Source organism: Diceros bicornis, chromosome 1 (assembly GCF_020826845.1).
Source record: "Diceros bicornis minor isolate mBicDic1 chromosome 1, mDicBic1.mat.cur, whole genome shotgun sequence".
NCBI classification, from domain to species: Eukaryota; Metazoa; Chordata; class Mammalia; order Perissodactyla; family Rhinocerotidae; genus Diceros; species Diceros bicornis.
Window position 1 is genome coordinate 91,952,823 of NC_080740.1, and position 25,149 is coordinate 91,977,971.

The 25,149-nt window shown below is 44.9% G+C and overlaps 2 protein-coding genes across 17 annotated transcripts in view; both read left to right on the forward strand.

The window, feature by feature from the left end:
• The window catches only part of ZFP2 (ZFP2 zinc finger protein), a 30,641-nt gene extending 27,662 nt beyond the window's left edge, over positions 1-2,979 (forward strand). For 5 of the 6 annotated variants that reach the window (XM_058547750.1, XM_058547743.1, XM_058547762.1 and 2 more), the window contains one exon: positions 563-2,975. In XM_058547750.1, the coding sequence (XP_058403733.1) occupies positions 563-2,034 (1,472 nt within the window). In that variant the 3' untranslated portion in view covers positions 2,035-2,975. Of the gene's footprint in view, positions 1-562 lie in introns of all 6 variants that reach the window. The other variant, XM_058547769.1, reaches the window with a different exon arrangement.
• Positions 2,980-6,642: 3,663 nt separating this feature from the next.
• Positions 6,643-25,149, forward strand: part of ZNF454 (zinc finger protein 454) — a 43,450-nt gene continuing 24,943 nt past the window's right edge. For 5 of the 11 annotated variants that reach the window (XM_058547640.1, XM_058547634.1, XM_058547666.1 and 2 more), the window contains exons 1-3: positions 6,643-7,217; positions 17,147-17,273; positions 17,927-18,016. In XM_058547640.1, coding sequence (XP_058403623.1) covers positions 6,882-7,217; positions 17,147-17,273; positions 17,927-18,016 — 553 coding nt within the window. In that variant the 5' untranslated portion in view covers positions 6,643-6,881. The other 6 variants (XM_058547668.1, XM_058547625.1, XM_058547633.1 and 3 more) reach the window with 6 other exon arrangements.

Here is a 25,149-nt window from a genome sequence, read left to right on the forward strand (position 1 = left end):
AACTCAGACCCAGAGAAACAAGCAACTAGTTAAGATGTAAGTGTTAACAGCCAGGGTTTGGACCCAAGTTTGTCTGACTCCAGAGTCAACCATCTTTTCACTGTCACACTGAGATGTTTTATGAAGATTTAGTGTCAGAATTATAGGCAGCGTTGTAGGAGGGATAAGAATGGCAGGAACACCAGGCACAGTGTGGCAGGGCTTTCTGAGCTGCCTCATCCAATCCCAGCTCTTCTGTATATTTTCCCTTAGTTCCATCTTCAGTATTTAGCCTTGTCCAGTGGTCAATGATTTTCGTGTCTATCCCTCCTGCACAGGCTCACTCTTTTCTCTGCTTATCCCATGTCTAGCTCCCCTATTATTTATCACTGGTTCACTGTTCCTTTGTTCTGGCTCAGTTTCCCTCCCTTCCAGTTCTCTTCCTACTTGTAGGAACATCTTTGAAAGCTCTCAAATGTGCCCTACAGTTATTCTCAGTTTTATTCTCTCATTCCCACCTAAGAGAATTTTCAGTCTCCCAGCTCAGAAACAAATGTGCATTTGAATTTTTTATTTTTTTCAGACTGGGAGACACAACTTGAAACCAAAGAATCAACTACAAGGCCCTGCATTACTGAAGATTTATCCTATGGGGTAATAATGGAAAGGGAAGGTCTCTGGCTTTCTTCTTTAGGGGAAACCTGGGAACATGATAATTGGTTACAGGGGCAACAGAAAAACCAGGATAGACATCTGGGCCAAGTGGCAGTTACCCATAAGGAAACCCCCACTGAGAGAAGGGTGTATGGAGGTAATGAATTTGAAAGATGTTCCAGTCAGGGTTCAATCCTTGATACACAACAAAGTATTCCTATGGGAGAAAGGCCCCATAATCAGAATTCACATGGAAAAGACTCCAAACAAAATTCTGAATTAATAAAATCTCAAAGAATGTTTGTAGGAAAGAAAATCTATGAATGTAATGAATGTGGAAAAGCCTTCAGCCAGAGCTCGTCCCTTCTTAAGCACCAGAGGATTCATACTGGGGAGAAACCCTATAAATGTAATGTATGTGGGAAGCACTTCATTGAACGCTCCTCCCTTACTGTACATCAAAGAATTCATACTGGAGAGAAACCCTACAAATGTAATGAATGTGGGAAAACCTTCAGTCAGAGCATGAACCTAACTGTTCATCAAAGAACTCATACTGGCGAGAAACCCTATCAGTGTAAAGAATGTGGAAAAGCTTTCCGCAAGAATTCATCCCTTATTCAACATGAAAGGATTCATACTGGCGAAAAACCCTACAAATGTAATGAATGTGGGAAAGCTTTTACCCAAAGCATGAATCTCACAGTACATCAAAGAACTCATACAGGAGAAAAACCCTACGAATGTAATGAATGTGGAAAAGCCTTCAGTCAAAGCATGCATCTTATTGTCCATCAGAGAAGTCACACTGGAGAAAAACCCTATGAGTGTAGTGAATGTGGAAAAGCCTTTAGTAAGAGTTCGACTCTTACCCTGCATCAGCGAAATCACACTGGAGAAAAACCCTACAAGTGTAACAAATGTGGGAAATCCTTTAGCCAAAGTACATACCTAATAGAACATCAGAGACTTCATTCTGGGGTAAAACCTTTTGAATGTAATCAGTGTGGAAAAGCTTTCAGTAAGAATTCATCTCTTACTCAACATCGGAGAATCCATACTGGAGAGAAGCCGTATGAGTGTATGGTATGTGGAAAACATTTCACTGGGCGATCATCCCTTACTGTACATCAAGTTATTCATACTGGAGAGAAACCTTATGAATGCAATGAATGTGGAAAGGCCTTCAGCCAGAGTGCTTACCTTATTGAGCATCAAAGAATTCATACTGGTGAGAAACCCTATGAATGTGATCAGTGTGGAAAAGCCTTCATTAAGAATTCATCCCTTATAGTGCATCAGAGAACTCATACAGGAGAGAAACCCTATCAGTGTAATGAATGTGGAAAAGCCTTCAGTCGGAGTACAAACCTTACACGACATCAGAGAACTCATACGTGAGGAAAGTTTTCGCTGGACCCATGATTAATTCTTCAGTGATAATCAGATAAGTTATGTAATGTAGAAACCTAATTAATGTAATAATTGTAGGCATCTTTGAGTTGAAGTACAATATACCATATCAGATAATACAGACCACTGCAGAGAAACCATATGAAAGTGGAGAAATCTTGATTCAGAAAGTAAAACTTCCTTTATCTCAGGAGGTTTAAGTAGCTAATGTTCTAAACAATGAGGATTCATGCTGAAGATAAGTTCTGTTGTATCATACTGCAGATTCTCCTCTGGACATCAGAGACTTCACACTGGAGAGAAAACGTGCGAGTGCTTAACTGGACAACCCAAAGACCTGGTATGTAGTCCTGACCTGCCACTAACTTGGAAAAGTCACCTACTTTGACCAGGTCAGAGTTTCCTTATCCGGTAAATGAGAGACTTGAGACTTACAAGGTCTCCAGGATCCGTATTAGCTCTGAAATGCTACAAACCTATAAATTTAATGAATGCTGGGAAATCTCTGATCTTTTACAATGTTATATATGTTATCTAGATGCTCCTATTCCACAGTCTGGTTTCCCTGGATGTTCTGAGACAAAATGCTCTACCTCTACCAACTCCTATTATTCCTCCGTTGCCCTTCCCTGCATTGTTATTTTCTCCCCTAAAATACAGGCTGGTTGCTACTAGGTGATGGAGTAATTGTACAAATCTTAATGCAATAGCATGCTGTTTTGAGTTCTCAATTAACAGTCATTAAACTGTTAAATAAGCTAATTATTTAGAAAACAATGTAACTTACAGTTTTAAGTACAAAGGATTCAAAATACCTATCTCAGTGTCATACTCTTATCAAAGTGGAAAGGAGAAGAGTGAGGCTGAACAATAATAGATCTGAAAATTTGACATACTAACAAAATCTTTGCAGCTGAAAACATAAATCATGAGATTTTATAGATCTATAGTTATGATAGTAGTTAAGACAATCTCATTTATTTAACATTTAATAAGTGCTATATGTGCTAGACATGATTAGAAAATCAAAATGAGTGAGACATATTCTTTGTTTTCCAAGGCCTAACCTAAGAAATTGGCAGTGGGATGGGAGAGCAAAGGAAGAATTCAAGCAATAATGAGGCAGAATCTAGATAACATGGTAACTGATTAAATATGGGCACCTGAATTTCTTATTTGATTGGATAGGGGTGCCATAATTAAAAATACATAAAGGTAACCAATTGTGTGGGGCAACGATGAGTTGATTTTCGGCGCATTTTGCTGAGTCTGTGGGTATCCAAGCGAAGACTCCTGACAAGCAGGAGACTAAGTAGAAAGGCAGTGATAAAAGGTACCCTGGGGAGGACTGTCATTGAATGGGTAAGTGGAGGAAGTGGAAGCCGCAGAAGCTGAGAGGAAACAACAGCCAAAAGAAAAACAGAAAGAAAAATCAGGAGAGGGTGGTGGCACAGAAGTAAAAGGAGAATTTTAGCATATGGATAGGAATAGTTACTATTTTCAAATCCCAGAGGGTTAAAGTAAAGTGAAAATAGAAATATAGCCTTTGGTTTTGGTTCTTGATACCCTCTGTAAATTTTAGTGGATTGAAGAGTGAGTTAAAGGTTGAAAAGGACTTAGCTTGACGGAGAAAGAAGAGATTTAGAAAGATAACTAGAGGGAGATTGGGGTTGAGAGAGGGTCTATGGATTAGAAAAGATTTGGCTGTAAATAATAGAAAGCCCAGTTAACAATGGTTTACAAGCAAATAGAGATTTATTTTTCTCACATAACAAATCTGGAGGTGGTTGGCTTTGGTTCAGGGACAAAATAATTCAGTGCCTTGAGTATTCCATCATGGTCACGTGATGATGGCTGCCACAGCTTCAGGTAAGGTATCTGCATTCAAGGCAAGAAGAAAGGAAGTGGGTAGCACGTGGAACATCTGTGCCTTTTATCAGAAAATGTTTTCCCAGAAGCCCCTCAGCAGACTTCTGCTTACATCTCATTGACCACTGCTGTGTAACATGGAGGCTAGTAGTAAAGGGGACTGAGAAAATAAGTATTTAGCTCTTCTAGCCTCTATGGTGGAGGTAGGCAATGAAAAGGGGGTTTGAGAACAGTGCTGATGTAGCCAACCAACAATCTGCCAGAGAGTGTGTATGATTTAAAGTAGAAGAATTGAGCACATTTATCACTGAAAAGAAGAGGCATGGGAGGGAATGGGCAGCTCAAAGTGGGAAAATAAGATTTGGGGCACAGGTAGAGACTATAGGAATCTTTTTCGCCAGGAGGAGGAAAACTTGCCACTGGGAGAGGCGGGAATCAATGATGGGCGCAGATGTCTGTGGGTGGCAATGGAGGAGGTTCCCTATGGACCCTGAGTATTTGGACCTTGAGCAGTTCAGTCTCTTTGGGCTATGGAACCTCTATGGTCTAACTCTTGGAGTTAGAACAGGCAAGGACAAAGGGGGAATGAAACACTGAATTAATTGTATCCTCAGAAACTTAGGTTTTTAATAATGTATCTCCCTTACACCTAGTTTCTTCCTTTCCCTTCACTTATTTTTCTTGTTCCCCTCCTGATCTCAAGAGATAGAAATGGAAAGGAAGAATAAAAGGGACAGAGATAGGTAGACAATAGATGAAAGTGATAAAGACAGCAGCAAAATAAAGGCTTGAAAGGAAGGCAGAGGACAATGGGGAGAGGGAAAATGAAGTGTAATTGAAGCCTAAGATGGATGCAATAACTCAAAATCAGTAAAATATTAACCCTTAGAGCTCACACCAGAAGAAATGGGTCCGATAAATGGAGGTTTCACTTCTTTTTTCAGGAGTTTTGGAAGCCTTCAGCCCTTGTATGTCAGTTCTCAGCAGTCCTGGGCAGGAAATAAAGGGAACAACCTTTGCACCTTTCCTCTGTCAGCAGGGGCAGGGCTCCCGGTTCCACTTCCTAGACATGAGAACTCAGGCAAGGCACTTCACGTATCAGTGCCTCCGTTTTCATATTTGTTAATAGTGCAAACCTCACAGCTTTGGATTACATTCAGTACTAATGTAAAGTGCTTACAAAAGTGCCCAACATGTAGTTAGTGCTGAATAAATGTTATATCATAATCCTCATATACCTGAAAACAGATTATCCAAACTCCTTAGCACGGCATCCAGAACTTTAATTCTCTTAGAATCACTAGACTCTCAAAGCAAATGCCTTGTAGACAGCTTATATAATTGGGGGAGGCTGTCCCTCCCCTGGACAGTGGTCAGAACCTCCTACTTGGTTTCCCTGGATTCCCTCCAGCCCCGCCACAGTCCGTTCTCCACAGCTGACCAGTGATTCTGTTGGAATGTGCTCAGCCGAGCCACCCTTGTACTCAGACCCCTTCAGTGGTTTCCCATCACACAGAGTAAATCCAAAGTGACTACGATGGCCTTCAAGGCCCCTTCTTACCCCTGCGACCTGATCTCCCACTCCCCTGTTCACCAAGTCCTCTCCACTCAGACTGGCCTTGCTGAGCCCTCAGACTCACCAGGCCCACTTCTATCTGCATCTCTGTTCCCTCCCCTTTAGACGCTCTTCCCAGATATTCCCATGGCTTCCTCCACTGTATTCTAATCTCTGCTCAAATGTTACCTCCTCAGAGAGAACTTCTGAACCCCACACCCAAAACCTTAACACAGCTTCACTGTCATCACTACCTGATAAATATTTTGTTTTCTATTGACTCCTTCCCCCAGTAGAATTAAACCTGCATAAGCTATTTCTCCAGCCCCGAGAACTGAGTGGCTCCAAGTGGCTACAGAATGAAATCGTCAATAAAACCAAAACCAGATGCCATAGTGTCACATAAAGTCACCGTCACTGCTTCCTAAGGTGGCCAACAGAGACCTCAGGCACCTTCTTGGCTTTTTTGTCACCACCGACAAAGTTAAAACCCTCTCATCTCTCCTTCCTGAGCTCCATGAAAATGTGTTCAAGTGCAAGGAACATCTCCCGTCGGATGCTTCCATGTATCGCCTCGTCCTTGCCTCCCTGCGAACTGCCGTCCACAAAGATAAACACCGCCTTCTCCTTGAAGCTGTCCGAGAGGCCCTGGCCTCCAGCCCCTCCCGGGAGGCGCCGAAAACCGCGTCTGCCCCACCTGACGGCCGCGCTCGGGGCCGGCCACCCCCGGCTCCAGCCACCGCCCCGACCCCCCGAGTTGGCCCTCGGCATGACGCCCCGTCCTGTCCCCACAGCCCGTGTCGGCCCTCAGCCCGACGCCCCGCCCTGCCCCGCAGCCCCCTCCCCCGCGTCGGCCCTGGGCCCGACGCCTCGTCCTGTCCCGCAGCACCCCACGCCGCGTCGGCCCTGGGCCCGACGCCCCGCCCCGCAACCCCCTCCCCCGCGTCGGCCCTGGGCCCGACGCCCCGTCCTGCCCCGCAGCGCGCCAGGCCGCCCGCCCCCGGCCCGCACTGAGCGTTGTTTGCGGCCCCGCCGCGTTTCCAAGTCCTTTCTGCGCGGTCCCCCGTCTGGAATGCGCCTTTTTGGCTTGTCGCCTCCTCCGTCCTCGGGGGCCTTCCCCGATCCTCTGTCCTCACGGATCAGGCGCTGCTCCCCCGGACTAACCACGGTCAACTTTTCTCTAGTCTCTATCTTCTTGGGCGTTTTTTCTAGGCAGAGACCGAGTCCAAGACTGAACAGAACAGAACCAAATCCGCATGTGCGGGTTAGCGCAAGGGGACTAATCTGAAAGGAGCAACGGGGGCGCCCCGCCGAGGCCCCTGGGAAATGTAGTTTCAGCACCGAAAACCGCTAGCCCAGGGTGGAGTGGCGGGGAGGGGGCTGAAGGGTGCCCTGTTTGCGCAGGCGCGCAATGTCACGTTCTCGGCCGGCGCTGCTGCGGGCGGTCGCGGCCGATTCGCCCTCTGGGAAGTGGAGTCTGGGAAGCAGGAGTGCTGCGGCCCTCGGTCTTGTGGGCGTTCAGCTCCGCGGTTCCCAGGACAACGCGCAAGCGCAGTTCAGACCCGGGCTGCAGACTCCAGCTCATTGTGCTCTGCCTGCGATGTTGCGGTTGCCGTCTCTCGCTGCGGCCAGAGGCTCCTCGAAGGGCAATCCAGTGGTGACCAGGCACGGTGGCCGCAGCCGCATCGGAGAGCAGGAGTGGCGGTGCAGTGGTCGGGCCCGGGGACAAGGGCGGAGGGAAAGCCGAGTAGGTCTGGGTCGTGGTCCCTTCTGGAGGACGCTGATCTGATGGTCCAAACTTCCCGGGATGTATGCCTGAGGTTTGATTCCAAAGAGAAGAAAGGAGGACGGCCAGGTGTGGGCTCTCGGATTTAGAGTGCGAATCTGCGAGTGCATGTGGAGGAGGATGCGGTCAGGGCCTCTGGCGTGTGTCTTGGAGCCGACTACGGGCAGCCCGTTTACGCTCCGGGAATAGATGCTCCCGGTAGGGTTCGGAGCCCTGTATGCGGAACTTGCCGGGGCCGGGGCAGCGCTGGGCAGTCTCTGCAGCCGCTCCCCGGGGGACCTGGCAGAGGGCAGGACGGAGGGGCGGGGGGTGGGGTGTGAATTAGATGGCTAGCCCCTGCTCCTCCCCCCCAACAGATACACTGCTGCTCGTCCACCTTTGACTCCAGGTCACCCAAACTGGGCCCCAGAGAGGGAGAGGCCTGAGGCCAGAGAAGGGCTTGGCCTGAGACAGGTCGACAATGAAGATGCAGCCTTCTTAGCTTCCCTTTTTGAGGAGAAAGAAGACGACTCTCCTTGCCCACTTCGACTCTCCTTGCCCACTTCCTGGCCTCCGCTGGTAGGATTAGGCAGCTGTCCAGGCAGGAGACACACTTCTCTTGAGACCTCTCAGCATAACTTAGGGGCAAAGGCCAGAGGGTGGGTAGAAAGCGTGAGAACTGGGGCTGGAGGGTGCTAGAATTCTGCAAGGGGAAGTCTATGTATTTAAGATACAGAAAGGGGATATGGAGGATTTGACTCAGATGCTGGGGTAAAGATGTGGGGGAAAGTAGCAGCATGGTGAGTGATTCCCTTTACAGTGGAGGCCTGCAGAAATGCCCTCAGAAGGAGCGGAGAGAATTGGAAGCAAAGCCAGACTAAGAATTCACTGCTTGGGGTACTGTAGGACTCCCAGATGTGAATGCTCACAGCCTCACTCTGGACTGCTGTGTACTGTCTTTTCACACAGTCCTCTCCTCAGAGTTTCCAGCTTGAGGAGTCCTGCTCTCCCTGTCCTTAAAAGGGCCCATCAGAGAACAAGGAATGGCGGTCAGGCACCTGCCAACCATGGTCCAGGTGAGTGGGGAGTTGCTGTGGGGTCCCCCACAAATTGCATGAGAAGATTTGAATCCAGAGGTTTGAAGAGTGTGAGCATGTTTCTTTCCCCTGGCCAGAATTTTCTCCCAATCCAGTCTCAATCAGAGGCTGACCCACTTGCTCCTTTCTCCCCCCTGCCCCCCATATTGGGCTTATCCTGGTGGATGTTTGAGCTAATATCCTGCTAAAGGTGTCATGAGTGACACAGCTGGACTGGAACTGGACCACACGTTGGTCCAAAATGGAAACCTGCGCTCTTTTCACTAGGAGTAAGATGAGGATTGTAAAACATTAAGGCAGCAGTTGAGAGAAGAGAGAAACTGTAACACTTGCTTGAGGAGGTGAGATTGACTGGACTCTTTTAAAATGACATTTGGCTTTTACTTCAGAGGAATTGTGGGTACCAGTGAAATCATTCAAATGATATGTTTTCAATTTCAGTAAGTTACTAAAAAGCTTTGAGCAGTGTCAGCCTCTTAAGAATAAGAGTATGGACTCTGCTTTGAAGGAGCCAGCATTTGAGTGCATAAATTCTGATGAATTTGGTAAAATTGTTCTTTTTTTTTCTTTCTTTCAATATTTCCTTTATTTTTTTTATAAAAAAAAAATTTTATTGAAGTCATACTAGTTTATAACGTGAAATTTCAGTTGTACATTATTATTTTTTTTTTTTTATTTTTTGTTTATTGCAGTAACATTGGTTTATAACATTGTAAAAATTTCAGGTGTACATCATTGTACTTCTATTTCTGCATGGACTACATCATGTTCACCACCAAAATACTAATTAAAACCCATCACCACACACATGTACCGAATTATCCCTTTCACCCTCCTCCCTCCCCCCTTCCCCTCTGGTAACCACCAATCCAATCTCTGTCCCTATGTGTTTGTTTATTGTTGTTATTATCTACTTCTTAATGAAGGAAATCATACGGTATTTGACCTTCTCTCTCTGACTTATTTCACTTTGCATTATACCCTCAATGTCCATCCATGTTGTCACAAATGGCTGGATTTCATCGTTTCTTATGGCTGAGTAGTATTCCATTGTGTATATATACCACAGCTTCTTTATCCATTCGTCCCTTGATGGGCACTTAGGTTGCTTCCAAGTCTTGGCTATTGTGAATAACGCTGCAATGAACACAGGGGTGCATGTACCTTTGCAAATTGGTGTTTTCAAGTTCTTTGGATAAATACCCAACAGTGGAATAGCTGGATCATATGGCAGTTCTATCCTTGATTTTTTGAGGAATCTCCATACTGTTTTCCATAGTGGCTGCACCAGTTTGCACTCCCACCAGCAGTGTATGAGAGTTCCCTTCTCTCCACATCCTCTCCAACACATGTTGTTTCCTGTCTTGTTAATTATAGCCATTCTGACGGGCGTGAGGTGATATCTCATTGTAGTTTTGATTTGCATTTCCCTGATAGTGATTTTGAACATCTTTTCATGTGTCTGTTGGCCATCTGTATATCTTCTTTGGAGAAATGTCTGTTCAGGTCTTTTGCCCATTTTTTAATTGGGTTGGTAGTTTTTTTGTTGTTGAGATGCATGAGTTCTTTATATATTTTGGAGATTAAGCCCTTATCAGATGTATGGTTTGCAAATATCTTCTCCCAATTGTTAGGTTGTCTTTTCGTTTTGTTGATGGTTTCCTTTGCTGTGCAGAAGCTTTTTAGTTTGATGTAGTCCCATTTGTTTATTTTTTCTATTGTTTCTCTTGCCCGGTCAGATGTGGTGTTTGAAAAGATGTTGCTAAGACCGATGTGGAAGAGCGTACTGCCTATGTTTTCTTCTAGAAGTTTCATAGTTTCAGGTCTTACATTCAAGTCTTTAATCCATTTGGAGTTAATTTTTGTGCATGGTGTAAGGTAAGGGTCTACTTTCATTTTTTTGCATATGGCTATCCAGTTTTCCCAACACCATTTGTTGAAGAGACTTTCTTTTCCCCATTGTATGTTCTTGGCTCCTTTGTCAAAGATTAGCTGTCCATAGATGTGTGGGTTTATTTCTGGGCTTTCGATTCTGTTCCATTGATCTGTGTGTCTGTTTTTGTGCCAGTACCATGCTGTTTTGGTTACTATAGCTTTGTAGTATATTTTGAAATCAGGGAGTGTGATACCTCCAGCTTTGTTCTTTTTTCTCAGGATTCCTTTAGCTATTCGGGGTCTTTTGTTGTTCCATATAAATTTTAGGATTCTTTGTTCTATTTCTGTGAAAAATGTTGTTGGAACTTTGATAGGGATTGCATTGAATCTATAGATGGCTTTAGGAAATATGGACATCTTAACTATGTTAATTCTTCCAATCCAAGAGCATGGAATATCTTTCCATTTCTTTGTGTCTTCTTCAATTTCTTTCAGAAATGTTTTATAGTTTTCGGTGTACAGATCTTTCACCTCTTTGGTTAAGTTTATTCCTAGGTATTTTATTCTTTTTGTTGCAATTGTAAATGGGATGGTATTCTTAATTTCTCTTTCTGCTACTTCGTTGTTAGTGTACAGAAATGCAACTGATTTTTGTATGTTGATTTTGTATCCTGCAACTTTACCATATTCGTTTATTACTTCTAAAAGTTTTCTGGTGGATTCTTTAGGGTTTTCTATATACAAAATCATGTCATCTGCAAATAGTGACAGTTTCACATCTTCCTTTCCAATTTGGATCCCTTTTATTTCTTTCTCTTGCCTGATTGCTCCAGCTAGGACTTCCAGTACTATGTTAAATAGGAGTGGTGACAGGGGGCATCCTTGTCTGGTTCCTGTTCTTAGAGGGATAGCTTTCAGTTTTTCACCATTGAGGATGATATTAGCTGTGGGTTTCTCATATATGGTCTTTATTATGTTGAGGTACTTTCCTTCTATACCCATTTTATTCAGAGTTTTTATCATAAATGGATGCTGTATCTTGTCAAATGCTTTCTCTGCATCTATTGAGATGATCATGTGATTTTTATTCTTCATTTTATTAATGTGGTGTATTACGTTGATTGATTTGCGAATATTAAACCATCCCTGCATCCCTGGAATAAATCCCACTTGATCATGGTGTATAATCTTTTTAACGTATTGTTGTATGCGATTTGCTAGTATTTTGTTGAGGATTTTCGCATCGATGTTCATCAGTGATATTGGCCTGTAATTTTCTTTTTTTGTGTGTTGTCCTTGTCTGGTTTTGGTATCAGGGTAATGTCAGCTTCGTAGAATGAGTTAGGGAGCTTCCCCCACTCCTCAATTTTTTGGAAGAGTTTGAGAAGGATAGGTATTAAGTCTTCTTTGAATGTTTGGTAGAATTCCCCAGGGAAGCCGTCTGGTCCTGGACTTTTATTTTTGGGGAGGTTTTTGATTACTGTTTCAATCTCCTTACTGGTGATTGGTCTATTCAAATTCTCTACTTCTTCTTGATCCAGTTTTGGAAGGTTGTATGATTCTAAGAATTTATCCATTTCTTCCAGATTGTCGAATTGGTTGGCATATAGCTTTTCATAGTATTCTCTTATAATCTTTTGTATTTCTGAGGTGTCTGTTGTAACCTCTCCTCTTTCATTTCTGATTTTACTTATTTGTGCCTTCTCTCTTTTTTTCTTGGTGAGTCTAGCTAAAGGTTTGTCTATTTTGTTGATCTTTTCAAAGAACCAGCTCTTGGTTTTATTAATTTTTTCTATTGTTTTTTTGGTCTCTATTTCATTTATTTCTGCTCTGATTTTTATTATTTCCCTTCTTCTACTGATTTTGGGCTTTGTTTGTTGTTCTTTTTCCAGTTCCTTTAGGTGCATTGTTAGATTGTTTATTTGAGATTTTTCTTGTTTGTTGAGATAGGCCTGTATCGCTATATACTTCCCTCTTAGAACCGCTTTTGCTGTATCCCATAAATTCTGGCATGTAGTATTTTCATTTTCATTTGTCTCCGGGTATTTTTTGATTTCTTTTTTGATTTCTTCGTTAACCCAGTCGTTGTTCAGTAGCATTTTGTTTAATCTCCATGTATTTGTGGCTTTTCTGATTTTCTTCCTATAGTTGATTTCCAGTTTCATACCATTGTGGTCAGAAAAGATGCTTGGTATTATTTCAGTCTTCTTAAATTTATGGAGACTTGTTTTGTGGCCTAATATGTGATCAATCCTGGAGAATGTTCCATGTGCATTTGAAAAGAACGTGTATTCTTCGGTTTTTGGATGGAATGCTCTGTATATATCTACTAGGTCCATCTGTTCTAGTGTGTCGTTTAAGGCCAATGTTTCCTTATTGATCTTCTGTTTGGATGATCTATCCATTGGTGTAAGTGGAGTGTTAAAGTCCCCTACTGTTATTGTGTTACTGTCTATTTCTGTTTTTACGTCTGTTAATAATTGCTTTATATATTTAGGTGCACCTACATGGGTGCGTAGATATTTACAAGTGTTATATCCTCTTGTTGGATTGTTCCCTTGATCATTATGTAATGCCCTTCTTTGTCTCTTTTTACAGTTTTTGTTTTAAAGTCTATTTTGTCTGATATGAGTACTGCTACCCCAGCTTTCTTTTCATTGCCATTTGCGTGGAGTATCTTTTTCCATCCCTTCACTTTCAGTTTGTGAGTGTCTTTAGGTCTGAAGTGTGTCTCTTGTATGCAGCATATATATGGGTCTTGTTTTTTTATCCAGTCAGCCACCCTATGCCTTTTAATTGGAGCATTTAGTCCATTGACGTTTAAAGTAGCTATTGATAAGTATGTACTTACTGCCATTTTTTAACTTTTTTTTTTTTTTTCCCCTCAGTGTTTTAGTAGTCCTTCTCTGTTCCTTACTTCTTCTATACAGAATTGATGGTCACTTTAGTTTGACCTCTGTCTCAAAGCTGTACTCTTTAACTCCCCTCCTCCCTCCTTTTATGTTTTTGATATCATATCTAACCTCTTTTTTGTGCATTTGTATCCATTACGTTCTAATCATGGAAATAGATAATTTTTCCTATTTGTGGTCTTCTCTTTTCCCCTTAAATCAGTCCCTTTAACATTTCTTGTAGCACTGGTTTCTTGGTGACTAACTCCTTTAATTTTTGCTTATCTGGGAAAATTTTGATCTCTCCTTCCATTTTGAATGATAACCTTGCTGGGTAGAGTATTCTTGGCTGTAAGTTTTTTCCTTTTAGCACTTTAAATATATCGTGCCATTCTCTTCTAGCCTGTAAGGTTTCTGCTGAGAATTCAGCTGATAGCCTTATGGGGTTTCCTTTGTATGTAACTTGACATTCTCTTGCAGCTTTTAGGATTCTCTCTTTATCTTTGATTCTGGACATTTTGATTATGATGTGTCTTGGTGTGGGCCTCTTTGGGTTTATCTTGTTTGGGGCTCTCTGTGATTCCTGTACCTGGATGTCTGTTTCCTTCCTTAGGTTAGGGAAGTTTTCATCTATTATTTCTTGAAATAGATTCTCTGCCCCCTTGTCTCGCTCTTCTCCTTCCGGGACACCTATAACACGGATGTTAGTGCGCTTGATGTTGTCCCAGAGGTCCCTTAGACTGTCCTCCCTCTTTTTAATTCTTTTCTCTTTTACCTGTTCACCTTGGGTAATTTCTTCTAGTCTTTCTTCCAGCTCACAGATCCGTTCTTCTGTATCCTCTACTCTGCTTTTCAGTCCCTCTAATGAATTTTTCATTTCCAGTATTGTATTCGTCATTTCTGATTGGTTCTTTTTTATATCTTCCATTTCTTTGTTGACATTCTCACTGAGTTCATCTATTCTTCTCCCCAGATCAGTGAGCATCCTTAACACTCTTAGTTTGAACTCTCTGTCAGGTAGGTTGCTCATTTCTGTTTCACTTAGTTCCTTTTCTGGGGTTTTGTCCTGTTCCCTTACTTGGAATGTATTCTTTTGCCTCCTCATTTTGCCTCTTTCCCTGTGCTTGTGTCTATGTATTAGGTAGGTCAGCTACGTCTCCTGCTCTTGGATAGGTGACCTTATGTAAGTGATGCCTTAGGAGGCTTCCAGTGTGCTTCCTTCAGTTCTCAATGTTCCAGGGTTGGCCCCTATGTGGGCTACGTGTGTCCCTCTATTGTGGCCTGTTAGCTCTCCCTATAGGTGCCCAGGGAGGCTGAGTTATGCTCCTGGCCAGCTGTTGTAATGCTCAGCTGCTTGTAGTTGTTGTGGGCCCTTCAGTCTCTTTATCAGGTGTGGGGAGCCCCAGCACAGTTGGCTGTAAGTTCTAATACCACATTTGTGTTGCAGTATTTCTTTTAACTGAGTAGGCCCCCAGCGTGGCAGGTTGTTAGGCTCAGGGCCTTACAATTGCTGTAAGCCTCTAGCCTATTAGGTCTCTTGTCAGCTCTCTGAGGATTGCAGCTGGGTGGGGCTGGCCTCAGGCACAGGAGCGCCCAATTGTTTCAGGCTTTGGAAGGTGGGGCAAACCTCCTATGTGGGTCTTTGAGAAGCACAAGTCTTCTGCAGCTGACAAGCCCTGTTGCCCACAGGTCCACACACACAGTCAACACAGTCCTGCCCCGTGTGAGCGCCCCGACCTCCCCAAGCGGACCCAGTCTCTCCACGGCGGGAGCCCCACACACTCCGCCACCGCCCCACACTCTCCACCCACTCCTTGTGCACACCCTGCCCGCTCAAGTCAGCTCAGTTGCCAGGCTGCAGAGAATCCAGTCACCAATCTATGCAGGCCCACACGTTGCCTGAGGGCTTGTTGTTGGGTGGGGCCAGTCTCTAGGGTGGGCTGCCTGCCCTGGCTGAGCTGGATTAAATCGGTGCTCTAGCGAGTGGAGGAGACCCTGGGCTAGCAGCCTCAGGGAGAACTCCAATGGCGTCTGTGTCAGCACGCTCACACCAGGCCACAACAATGGCTGCCGCCAATGTCCCAGTCCCTGGAGAGGTCTCACCCCTCACCGAGATGCACTCAGGGCCTATTAGGTGAGTCTCTTGTCACCAAAGCACTGTGCACCTTTCTTTCTGGTGATTTTAGGATGCTTTCTGGAACGGGTGAGTTTGTGCGCGGGCCCTTTAAGAGCCAGTTTTAGTTTCTTTGTGAACCGGGTTTTCTGGGGGTGCTCCCCAGTGTTTTAGTAGCAGGCAAAGTCAGATATTATGCCCCTGGTCTCGATTGTGCTGGGTCCACAAAATGCCCACAGCGGGGGTGCTCCCCGGCTCAGGGCCCCGCGCCTCCACGGAGGCTGCGTACCTGTGAGCTGCTCCCGGCGGCTGTGACGCTGGCGGCTTGTGACGGCGGCGTTTTTCCTCTCCAGAAGTGAGTCTCTGCCTCTTCTACCCCAGCTAGGACTGTCCGCTGCTGCAGGAGTTCCTCTTATCCAGTTTTCAGTTCTGTCTCAGGGGTAATTTTTCCACGAGTAGTTGTAAATTGGCTGTGTCCACGGGAGGAGGTGAGTTCAGAGTCTGCCTACGCCGCCATCTTGACTCCCAGCCTCGGTAAAATTGTTCTAATTCCTTCACATTTAAACCTGTCCAGGACAGGAATCTGGCAGAAATCGTTGGAAGGGATGAGTAGCCGGTTGAAGTGCCATGTTCAACCCAGTCACAGCTCACCGGCTGCTCACCCTCCTCCTGCTGGTTTCTGACTTGTCCCTTAAGACCCATCTCAGGCACCAGTTTTTCTGTGAAAACTGCCCCCACAATGCCAGTCCACTGTGATATTTCCCTGCCCTAGCCTTTTTCTCAAATTCATTGTTGATGTCACACAGTTTGTCTTGTGTTTACAGGCTGCCTTAGTTTGGTTGCCATTCAACAGACCTATATTGGGGATGTAAAATGTGCCAGGTATTATGATCCATGCTGGTGATGCAGACGTGAACAATGTCCCTGACACATTGGTTCATGGGCTCAATCCATCAGGTGTTTCTTGGTGCCTACTTTGTGCAAGGCTCTGGGTGCAGGTGACAGAGACCTAACTCACACCATCTGAAGCAAAAGCAGGCTTTTATTGGAAGGATACTGAGATATCTCCCAAGTATTTCTCCAAAGGCAAAGATGCACCTGGATTTTGGTATGGAAGTGGAGTCTAGAATAATCTAAAAGTCCTTTCTCTTGGACCCTTGGCTTTGTTCACTGTGCTTCTGCTTCATTCTTCTTTCTCAATGCACACCAGCTCCTTTGGCCTCTCAGCCAGTAGTTTCCAAGGAAGGGAATAGTGAGCAGAGGGACAAAGTCACAATGTCCAGAACGACTGTTTTCATGGGAACCGTGTGTGTGTGTTGGGGGTGGGCAGGTGAGCAGCTGGAGAGAAGCAGAAGTTGCTGAGCAACATGTAATAGGTGCTGGGTACACGAGCCATGTTCTAGAAGGCGTGCTGGGGAGAAGAGAGATGTGGAAACGGTCCATAGCTTCCTGGAGTTAACAGTCCAGTGGGGGAACCAAAAGTAACCCAAAACTCACATCCAGTGGGACAGAGCTTTGATGGGCCTGCATGGGTGATACGGGAGCAATCGAGGAAGGCTGTGCTGAGGAAGTAATGTCTAAGCTGAGACCTGGGGAGGATTTGGTCATGGGGTGTGGGTAGAGGCAGGGCTGGGCAGATTGAGGGAGATGGGAGAAAACGTTTTGTCAAAATGAACAGCAAGTGTGAAGTTCCAGTGCTGAGGAAACATACCTTCTCCACGATATGTTTCTTCAAAGCAGGGAACAGGGTCTAATAAAAGCTCAACCCCTAGGAGACCCTGAGGAAATGCTTTCCTTGTCACAGAACACTGGCCCCCTATAGGCTAACATCCAGCAGATCTCAGCCAGCTCCTGGGGGCCCCTGGTCTCAGCATTTCCCAGAGAGCCATGTGAAGAGGTAGCTGCTGGTCAACCGGGACGGGTTTGCTATTACAGGAATCGGTGACCTTCAAGGATGTGGCCGTGCTCTTCACCCAGGACGAGTGGGCACAGCTGAACCCTGCTCAGAGGGCCCTGTACAGGGATGTGATGCTAGAGAACTACAGCAACCTGGCCTCACTGGGTGAGTGGGGAGCCTCCGAAGGCTTATCTTCACATTTGGAGATCTCTTTGGGACCCTTAAACTGGTTCCATATAGAAGGTTGGGTTGCGGGCCAGCCCCGTGGCTTAGCGGTTAAGTGCGCGCGCTCCGCTGCTGGTGGCCCCGGGTTCGGATCCCGGGCGCGCACCGACGCACCACTTCTCCGGCCATGCTGAGGCCGCGTCCTACATACAGCAACTAGAAGGATGTGCAGCTATGACATACAACTATCTACTGGGGCTTTGGGGGGAAAAAATAAATAAATAAAATCTTTAAAAAAAAAAAGAAGGTTGGGTTGGGAACGGGCTAAGGATGTTATCTTCAAGGCTACTACATGCCTATCCTTGGTGTCCCGGGCACAGGGACTGCACAGACTCTTTTGGAGTCTAAGTACAGATGCCTCAAAGGTGACTAGGGGTCGAATCCTCCTCCCTCTGGCAGGGAGAAGGACATGGGAACAGATTGTCTGTGTCAGGCCTGAGCCGTCTTTTCCTCCTTCTGGAAACTCATCTCCACCCTGGGCCTTCCTGTTAAGTCACCTTTTCCAGGAAGTTCGGAGACCAGATCTCGTCCTTGCAGTGATTTTCTCTCTGGTGTCAACAGATATGGTCCATTTTTTTTTCCCTTAAAAACAGGACTCTTAGGACCCGAACCAGATATGTTTTCCCAGCTGGGAAAAGGGGAAGAATGGATGCCAGAGGACACCTTGAGAGGCCTCTGTCTTGGTAAGAATCCTGCCTGTGGGAGGCATTGGGAGGAACTCCACAAATGCACCAGGCCTTGGACTGAGAAACGAGCCTCTTTCCCCTTCTTGCTCACCTCAATACCTTGTTGCCACATTTGTCCCTGCGTGCATGTGGCACTCCTTTCTTGTGGCAGTTTGTGCCTCCCTGGACCCTTCTCTCTATAATTTTTCTTCTCTCCCTATTTGGCATAGATTAATAGTCTCCGGTTTGGAAAAGACCTCAAATATAGTCTGGACAGCTCCCCCCGCTGCTTGCATGTGCTGTTGTCCTGCTCAGCACCTGGCAGTGCAGTCTCTGTTCGCACTTCTCCAGTGAGGAGGAAGCACCCTGGGTACACACAGCAGGGCAGCTTCTGGTCCTCAGGGCCAGTCACCGTGTGCCTTCTGAGGCAGCTCTTCTAGCTAAACATTGCACATTTCTTGAACCACCTTCATGTTTGTTTATCCACGTGTACATACATTCAGCCAGCATTTCATTATTCTGCCCTTTTTGCTGGCGTCACACTGGGCTGTAAGCACCATGAGAGCACGGCCAGGTTCATGCTAGGTTTTGCTGTATCGCTCACACCCAGCACAATGCTTGGCATCTAGTAAGTGACATGGACTTTTTGCCTGGGGATACAGAGAACATGACAGTTTAATGGCTGTTACTTGTCTTGAGGAGCCCATTGGGTCTGGTAGCTTAAGAGCAGGAGTAGGGGTGCCTCTCTCCCCTGCCTAATATTCTAGAGAGCTTATTGCTTTATCTGAGACATTACAAATTTCACCTTCAGCTAGCGTTCTGTAGGCTGTAAAATATTTTTAAAACCTTTTATTAGTGATTTTTCACAGTAGCCCAATGAAGCAGGCAGGAATTTCTATCCTACAATAAAATAACTGTATACAGTCATGCCTCACTTAACAATGGTGATACGTTCTTAGAAATGCGTTGTTAGGCGATTTTGTTGAGCGAACATCATAGTGTCCTTACACAAACCTGGATGGCATATCCTAATACACGCCTAGGCTCTCTCGTACTCATCTTGTGAGACCACCATCGTATATGCAGTCGGTTGTTGACTGAAATGTCATTATGCAGCACATCACTGTACCTGGATGTCAAGGACCCAATGTGTTATGGAATTTAAATATCTGAAATCCAAAACTCAGTTATCAAAAAAAATCTTTTAACTTACCCCAATAACGTTCTGAGTTTCCATTACCACCACACTAAGGCATTTTTAATATTTCATTCTGTATTATACAAGCAGTGATATAACAAAAAAAAGAGGAGAATTAAAAGAAATTCACGCACTATCCTGCCATTCTCACATCATAATATTGTGGTGGAAGAGGGAGAATCCCTCTCTGCCCTTTCCCTCAAGGTTCTTATGGCTGGCCAAATAATTAACAAGACAGGTTAGCAGGAGAAAATAATACCAAGTTTAATAACATGTATACATGGGAGAAACTCAGAAATGAGCAGCTCATCCCTCTGTGTAAGCTGCTTGCTTAAGTATTGTAGCTAAAGGCGAGGAAGGTGTTGGGAGTGGGTAGTGGTTTGGGATTTCAGAGGGGAAGAAGACAATTCACATGGAGCTAGAAATGCAAATGTTTGTCTGACAACTCTTTTCAGGGCCACCTATAGAGAATGTGGCCATAGAGCGACAGAATTTTTGATAAGGGGGGCTTGGTGCCTTTCCTATTGTAACATCTATTTTACGTTATTATTACAGCCATCATGATGATAACTCCTTCCTGAAACAGATCTTTTGTTTTCAATTCTTTAGGCAGTTTGGGAGGAGAAACTCAAATGTTCTTTCTGAGTTTTCTGAGTCTTTATTGTCTTCAGCTGGAAATAATCCGCATACCAGAGTGGTGCTTCTTGGGGTGGCCTGCCCTGAGCACCATCAGTTCCCTCCTCTGAAACTTCCCTAGAAGTTTCACATATTAAAAGCTGAGCTGGTGACTGTGGAGAGAGAAATCAGGTTAGTATCCGAGTGATAAGAAGTCTGCAAAGAGAGAAAAGAACATAGATAGAATGAGGATGAACAGGCAGCAAAGAACAAATCGGAGCACATCCCCACACTCCGTTAAACCAGTCCCCCAATCCTGGAAATAAGTCAGTCCAACAAAATGTGTGAGCTTCATTTATCTGATGGAAAATATCAATCTTCTCTTTTAGTAGATGTAAGTTAGATACTACTTGCCCTGTTTGATTCACATGAAAGCAACATTTTTCGCCAGTGATTGCACACGCTCCTCCTTGCTGGGCAGTGAGTACATCCAGAGCACGTCGATTTTGGAGCACCACAGAGGCTAGCCTGTTAATCTTTGACTGGAGTGTGTTCACGGTTTGCATGGTCGTGTTGAACTCTTGCTCCATTACCATAGAGAGATTTAAGATCGCCTTTTCCAACTCGTAATCTCCAAAGCTGGGGAATAGGACTCTCAAGGCTGAAAAGAACTTGGAGTTGTGATACACAAGTGGATTTTCCACAGTTTCTTGACTGGCATGTTTATGTGGCACAATCTTATGAACAAAGGAACCCAAGTTTGTAATTTGGCTGGCATTTAAGGTGGAGTGTTTGGTGGCAGAAGGGGCCAGGTATCCAAGTCCACATCGTCCTGACCAATTAGGTAGGAATCCTTTGTATACTTTGTTGCCACATAAAATGAAAAGACCAGTGTAGTTCAAAGACAAGGTTAGAATTGAGTCTGTAGTTCCCAGGATCTGGACCATTTCATGATCTTTGCCACTGGCACTGTTAGTACCTAAACATCTCCATTTTCCACGAGCTCTTGTCAGTCTGTGAGAAGAGAACAGATTGCAGAATAGCTGGTACCGGAGGCCTGCAGTTTGATTTTGGCAGCTATAAAGCCTGGTCTTGTCACCTGACCAGGTGAGTCCAGATTTTTGATCCACCCATATATAGTCTGTGGCATTGGGCAGCTTAACCATGAGGGCAACTGTGATACCCCGCGTTGTACATGGGTGGCTCGTAAGCCATCCAGAGCGCTTGGTGATTTGGCACATGTTTGTGCCAGAGGGAGTAGTGATAGAGTCACTTACAATTCCCTTGAGAAGTCTGAAGATGCCACCTGCGGAATCAAACCACAGAGTTTGATTGCAATATTGTCCCAGTATGTCACCCAGGAAAGGTCCAGTGCCATGTTTACTTTCAATGCAGAGGGAAAAACTTTCACCTATTGCCTGTACTTGGGCAAGGGACAGTCCTTGAGCTTCTAAGGAGTCTTTCTGGGGCCCAAGTGACTCACCAGGAGGAGAGGCAGAGTGCAGTGTCCCTTGTTGCGGACACCATACCCTGTTGTTCATCCACCTTCCGTACTTAGTCCACCAGGTGTTCACATCAGCAGCAACAAAGACTAGTTCAGGTTCTTTTTGCGCTGTCTAGCTGTTGACATAACCAACAGTCAGATTGATTAGTTAGCGTGGCCAGGGCTTGGTAAACTGGCATAAAGGGGTGTTTGGTCTGTGCTTGACCTGTTGAAAAGGAGAGGGTTAGTAAAAGCAAGACACAGATTGGAAAAGAGCCCATAGCGGAGACTTAGAGAGGGGAAGAGGGACAGATAGAGACCAGCAGTCTCCAGTCAGCTTTCTAATAAATGATTAAAAATATATATATATAGGGGCCGGCCCCGTGGCGTAGCGGTTAAGTGCGCGCGCTCTGCTGCTGGCAGCCTGGGTTCGGATCCTGGGCGTGCACTGACGCACCACTTGTCAGGCCGTGTTGTGGCAGCGTCCCATATAAAGTGGAGGAAGATGGGCACAGATGTTAGCCCAGGGCCAGTCTTCCTCAGCAAAAAGAGGAGGATTGGCAGATGTTAGCTTAGGGCTGATCTTCCTCACAAAAAATAAATAAATAAATAAATAAATATCCACTAATAGTTTGTGTGTGCATGTGAGTGTGTGTATGTATAGGGAGTTTTAAAGCAAGGGGGAGAAAAATGGGTCAAAGTAGGTTTTCTTGGTCCGTGATCTTGGGAAAAGCTGTCTACTTCGTGATGTCGGCTGCTTCTGGGGCCTGGATTTTGGCCCTCGAAATCCTTAGTTTAAGGTCACCTGTGGGGATTATCTCTCAGTTGTGTTGAGAGCAATGTTCTGGGTCTATTTTGGCTTGGCTTGCATGGATCCAGGAAGATTTTTCCTTTATTTTGATGGCAGTGCAGGTCGTCAGTAAGTCTTCATAAGGTCCTTCCCAGCGAGGTGACAGTGTGTGTTTTCTTCTAAAGACCTTGATGTACACCGGATCTCCTGGTCGAAAGGGATGGCAAGGCTTGTCAGAAGGTGGGGGCCACGCCTCTTTTACCTGTTGATGATATGCTTCAAGTATACTAGTTAATTTTTGTACATAACTAGTCATAGCATCAAATTGTTCACTTAAGTTCCCATAATATTCACTTAATCCAGGAATTGAAGGTTTAGAGACGCCAGTAAGCATCAGACGTCCAAAAACTATTTCAAAAGGAGTCAATACATGCCTCCTATTTGGAGTATTTCAAATCTTCATAAGGGCCAAGGGCAGAGCTTCTGGCCATTTAAGTCCAGTTTCTTGACAGACTTTTCCTAATCTTTTTATATCTAGATTTTTACGTTCCACTTGCCCTGATGACTGAGGGTGATATGGGGTATGAAATTTTAATGAGTACCCCAGAGTTTTTGCAAGCAAGTGGTTTATCTCTGCTGTAAAATGAGTTCCTTGGTCTGATTCAATCCATAAAGGAATGCCAAATCGAGGAATAACTTCAGGTATTAATTTCTTTACCACTCTTGTGGCATCTGCATGTCTGGTCGGATAGCGTTCCGTCCATCTGCACTAAACGTGCAGACAATAACCAAACAGTGAGAGTAGCCAAAGCTGAGGGCAAGTCTATAAAATCCCTTTGGAGTGCCGCAAAGGGCAGCGTGGGCCTGGGAGGACTTCCTGGGGCACACCGATTTCTCCCAGAAACTTGGTAAGATTTGCAGGTTGTGCACTGGGAGGTAATTTGGTCAGAAATTTTATGGATGCCACGGCAAAACCAATTGTCTTTTAGTTCCTTAACTATCCCCTGTTTGCACGTATGTCCCGTTTGGTGGGAGATAAGTGCAAGCCAAAAAGTCAAAGGGAGCTACTGGAAGTCCGTTTGGCCCAATGTATAATCCATCTGCTAATTGTTTGGCACCATTTTGTATCCAATTGTCTTTTTCAGATTGTGGGGCATTTGTCTGATAGTTAATAATATCAGTCAGAGATAAAGGAAGGTTTAAAAATTTGGTGGAAAACGGATAAGGGGGTCCATAGTGAGCTGCATGTTTAGCAGCTCTGTCAGCCCTGTCATTCCCTAAAGATATGACATCAGTCTCTTTAGTGTGGGCTGAACAATGAACAATGGCAATTTTAGAAGGAAAGTGAATAGCTTGTAATAAGGCTGCAATTAGGTGTCCATTAGCAATAGGAGTTCCTGCAGAAGTTAAGAATCCACGGGATTTCCAAATTGTGCCAACAGCGTGGTAGACTCCAAAAGCATATTTGGAGTCTGTGTAAATAGTGGCAGTTTTTCCTTTTGCTAATGTGCAGGCCCTAGTGAGAGCTATGAGTTCAGCAGCTTGGGCTGATTTTATGGTGGGCCAAGAATAAGCTTCAAGAGTTTCATGTGGGGAAACTATGGCCTAACCAGTTATTATGCTTCCCCAGAAATTTCGTTTACAGGAGCCGTCACAAAACAGAAGTAAGTCTGGATTGTCTAAAGGGATGTCTGAGAGATCCTCTCGTGGCTTCAAGACCATTTCTGTAATTGCAAGGCAATGATGTGGAATGGAGTGGGGCTCTCCATCATCAGGAAGGGGCAGTAAAATAGCTGGATTTAAAGTGTTGCAACGACGTAAGATGATGGAAGTGTTAGTTAAAAGAGCCTGCTCATAGGTGGTCTGTCGCCGTGTAGAGAGGTGTTGTGTCCTATGAACTTGCAAAATAGCTGACACAGAATGTGAAACGTAGAGGTGAATGGGAGAGCCTAATGTGAGAGTACTAGCTTTATCAATCAGGGTGGCAGCTGCAGCCACCACACGTAAGCATGGGGGCATACCTGATGCCACAGGATCTAGTTGGCATGAGAGATATGCTATAGGACGTCTTTGAGAGGCAAAAGATTGTCCTAGAATGCCTGCAGCAATTCCATTATTTTCATGACAGTATGGATGAAAAGTCTTGTCAAAATTAGGTAAGCCAAGAGCCGGAGGCGTGGACAAAGCTATTTTTAAGGCCTCAAAGGAATTTAATGCCTCTGAGGGCCAGGAAATAGGCTCTGGGGCGATATCTGGGAGAAGAGAATACAGAGGTTTAGCAAGGGCCGCAAAAATAGGAATCCATTGGCAGCAGTAACCAGCAGCTCCTAGAAATTTTCGTAGCTGTTTCTTTGTTTTGGGGAGAGGGATGGATAAAATTGACTCAAGGCGTTTGGGGGTTAGCTTTTGAATGCCTTGAGATATCTCATGCCCTAAGTAGGTGACAGTCATTTGCACCCACTGAAGTTTAGATCTGGAGGCTTTATGGCCTCGTTCAGCTAGGGCTTTCAGGAGAATGAGAGAATCGGTAAGAGACCCCTGCTTAGTTGGATTACAGAGTAAAAGGTCATCAACATATTGAACAAGAGTGGAGCCTTGAGTAAAGACTACAGAATCCAAGTCAGCTTTAAGGACCTGGGGAAATATTGAGGGGGACTCACAATATCCCTGAGGTATGCGAGTCCATGTTAATTGTCTCCCTTTGAAATGTAAATGCGAAAAGAAATTGTGAGTCAGGGTGCAATGGGATTGAAAAGAAAGCTGAGCAGAGGTCAACTACTGTAAACCAGACTGCATCAGCAGGTATTGAGGTCAGGATGACAGCTGGATTAGGGACCACAGGATGCCGAGGAATTACAAAAGAGTTTATGGCTCTGAGGTCTTGTACAAATCTGTAGATTTGGTTCCCGTGTGAGTCAAATTTGCCTTCCTTTTTTACTGGCAAGATTGGAGTGTTACAGGGTGAGGAAGTAAAAACTAGTACACCCTGTTGCAAAAGAGAGTCTATTATGGGTTCAGTTCCCCACTCGGCATCTCTAGAGAGGGTACTGGGCTACTGATGGAAA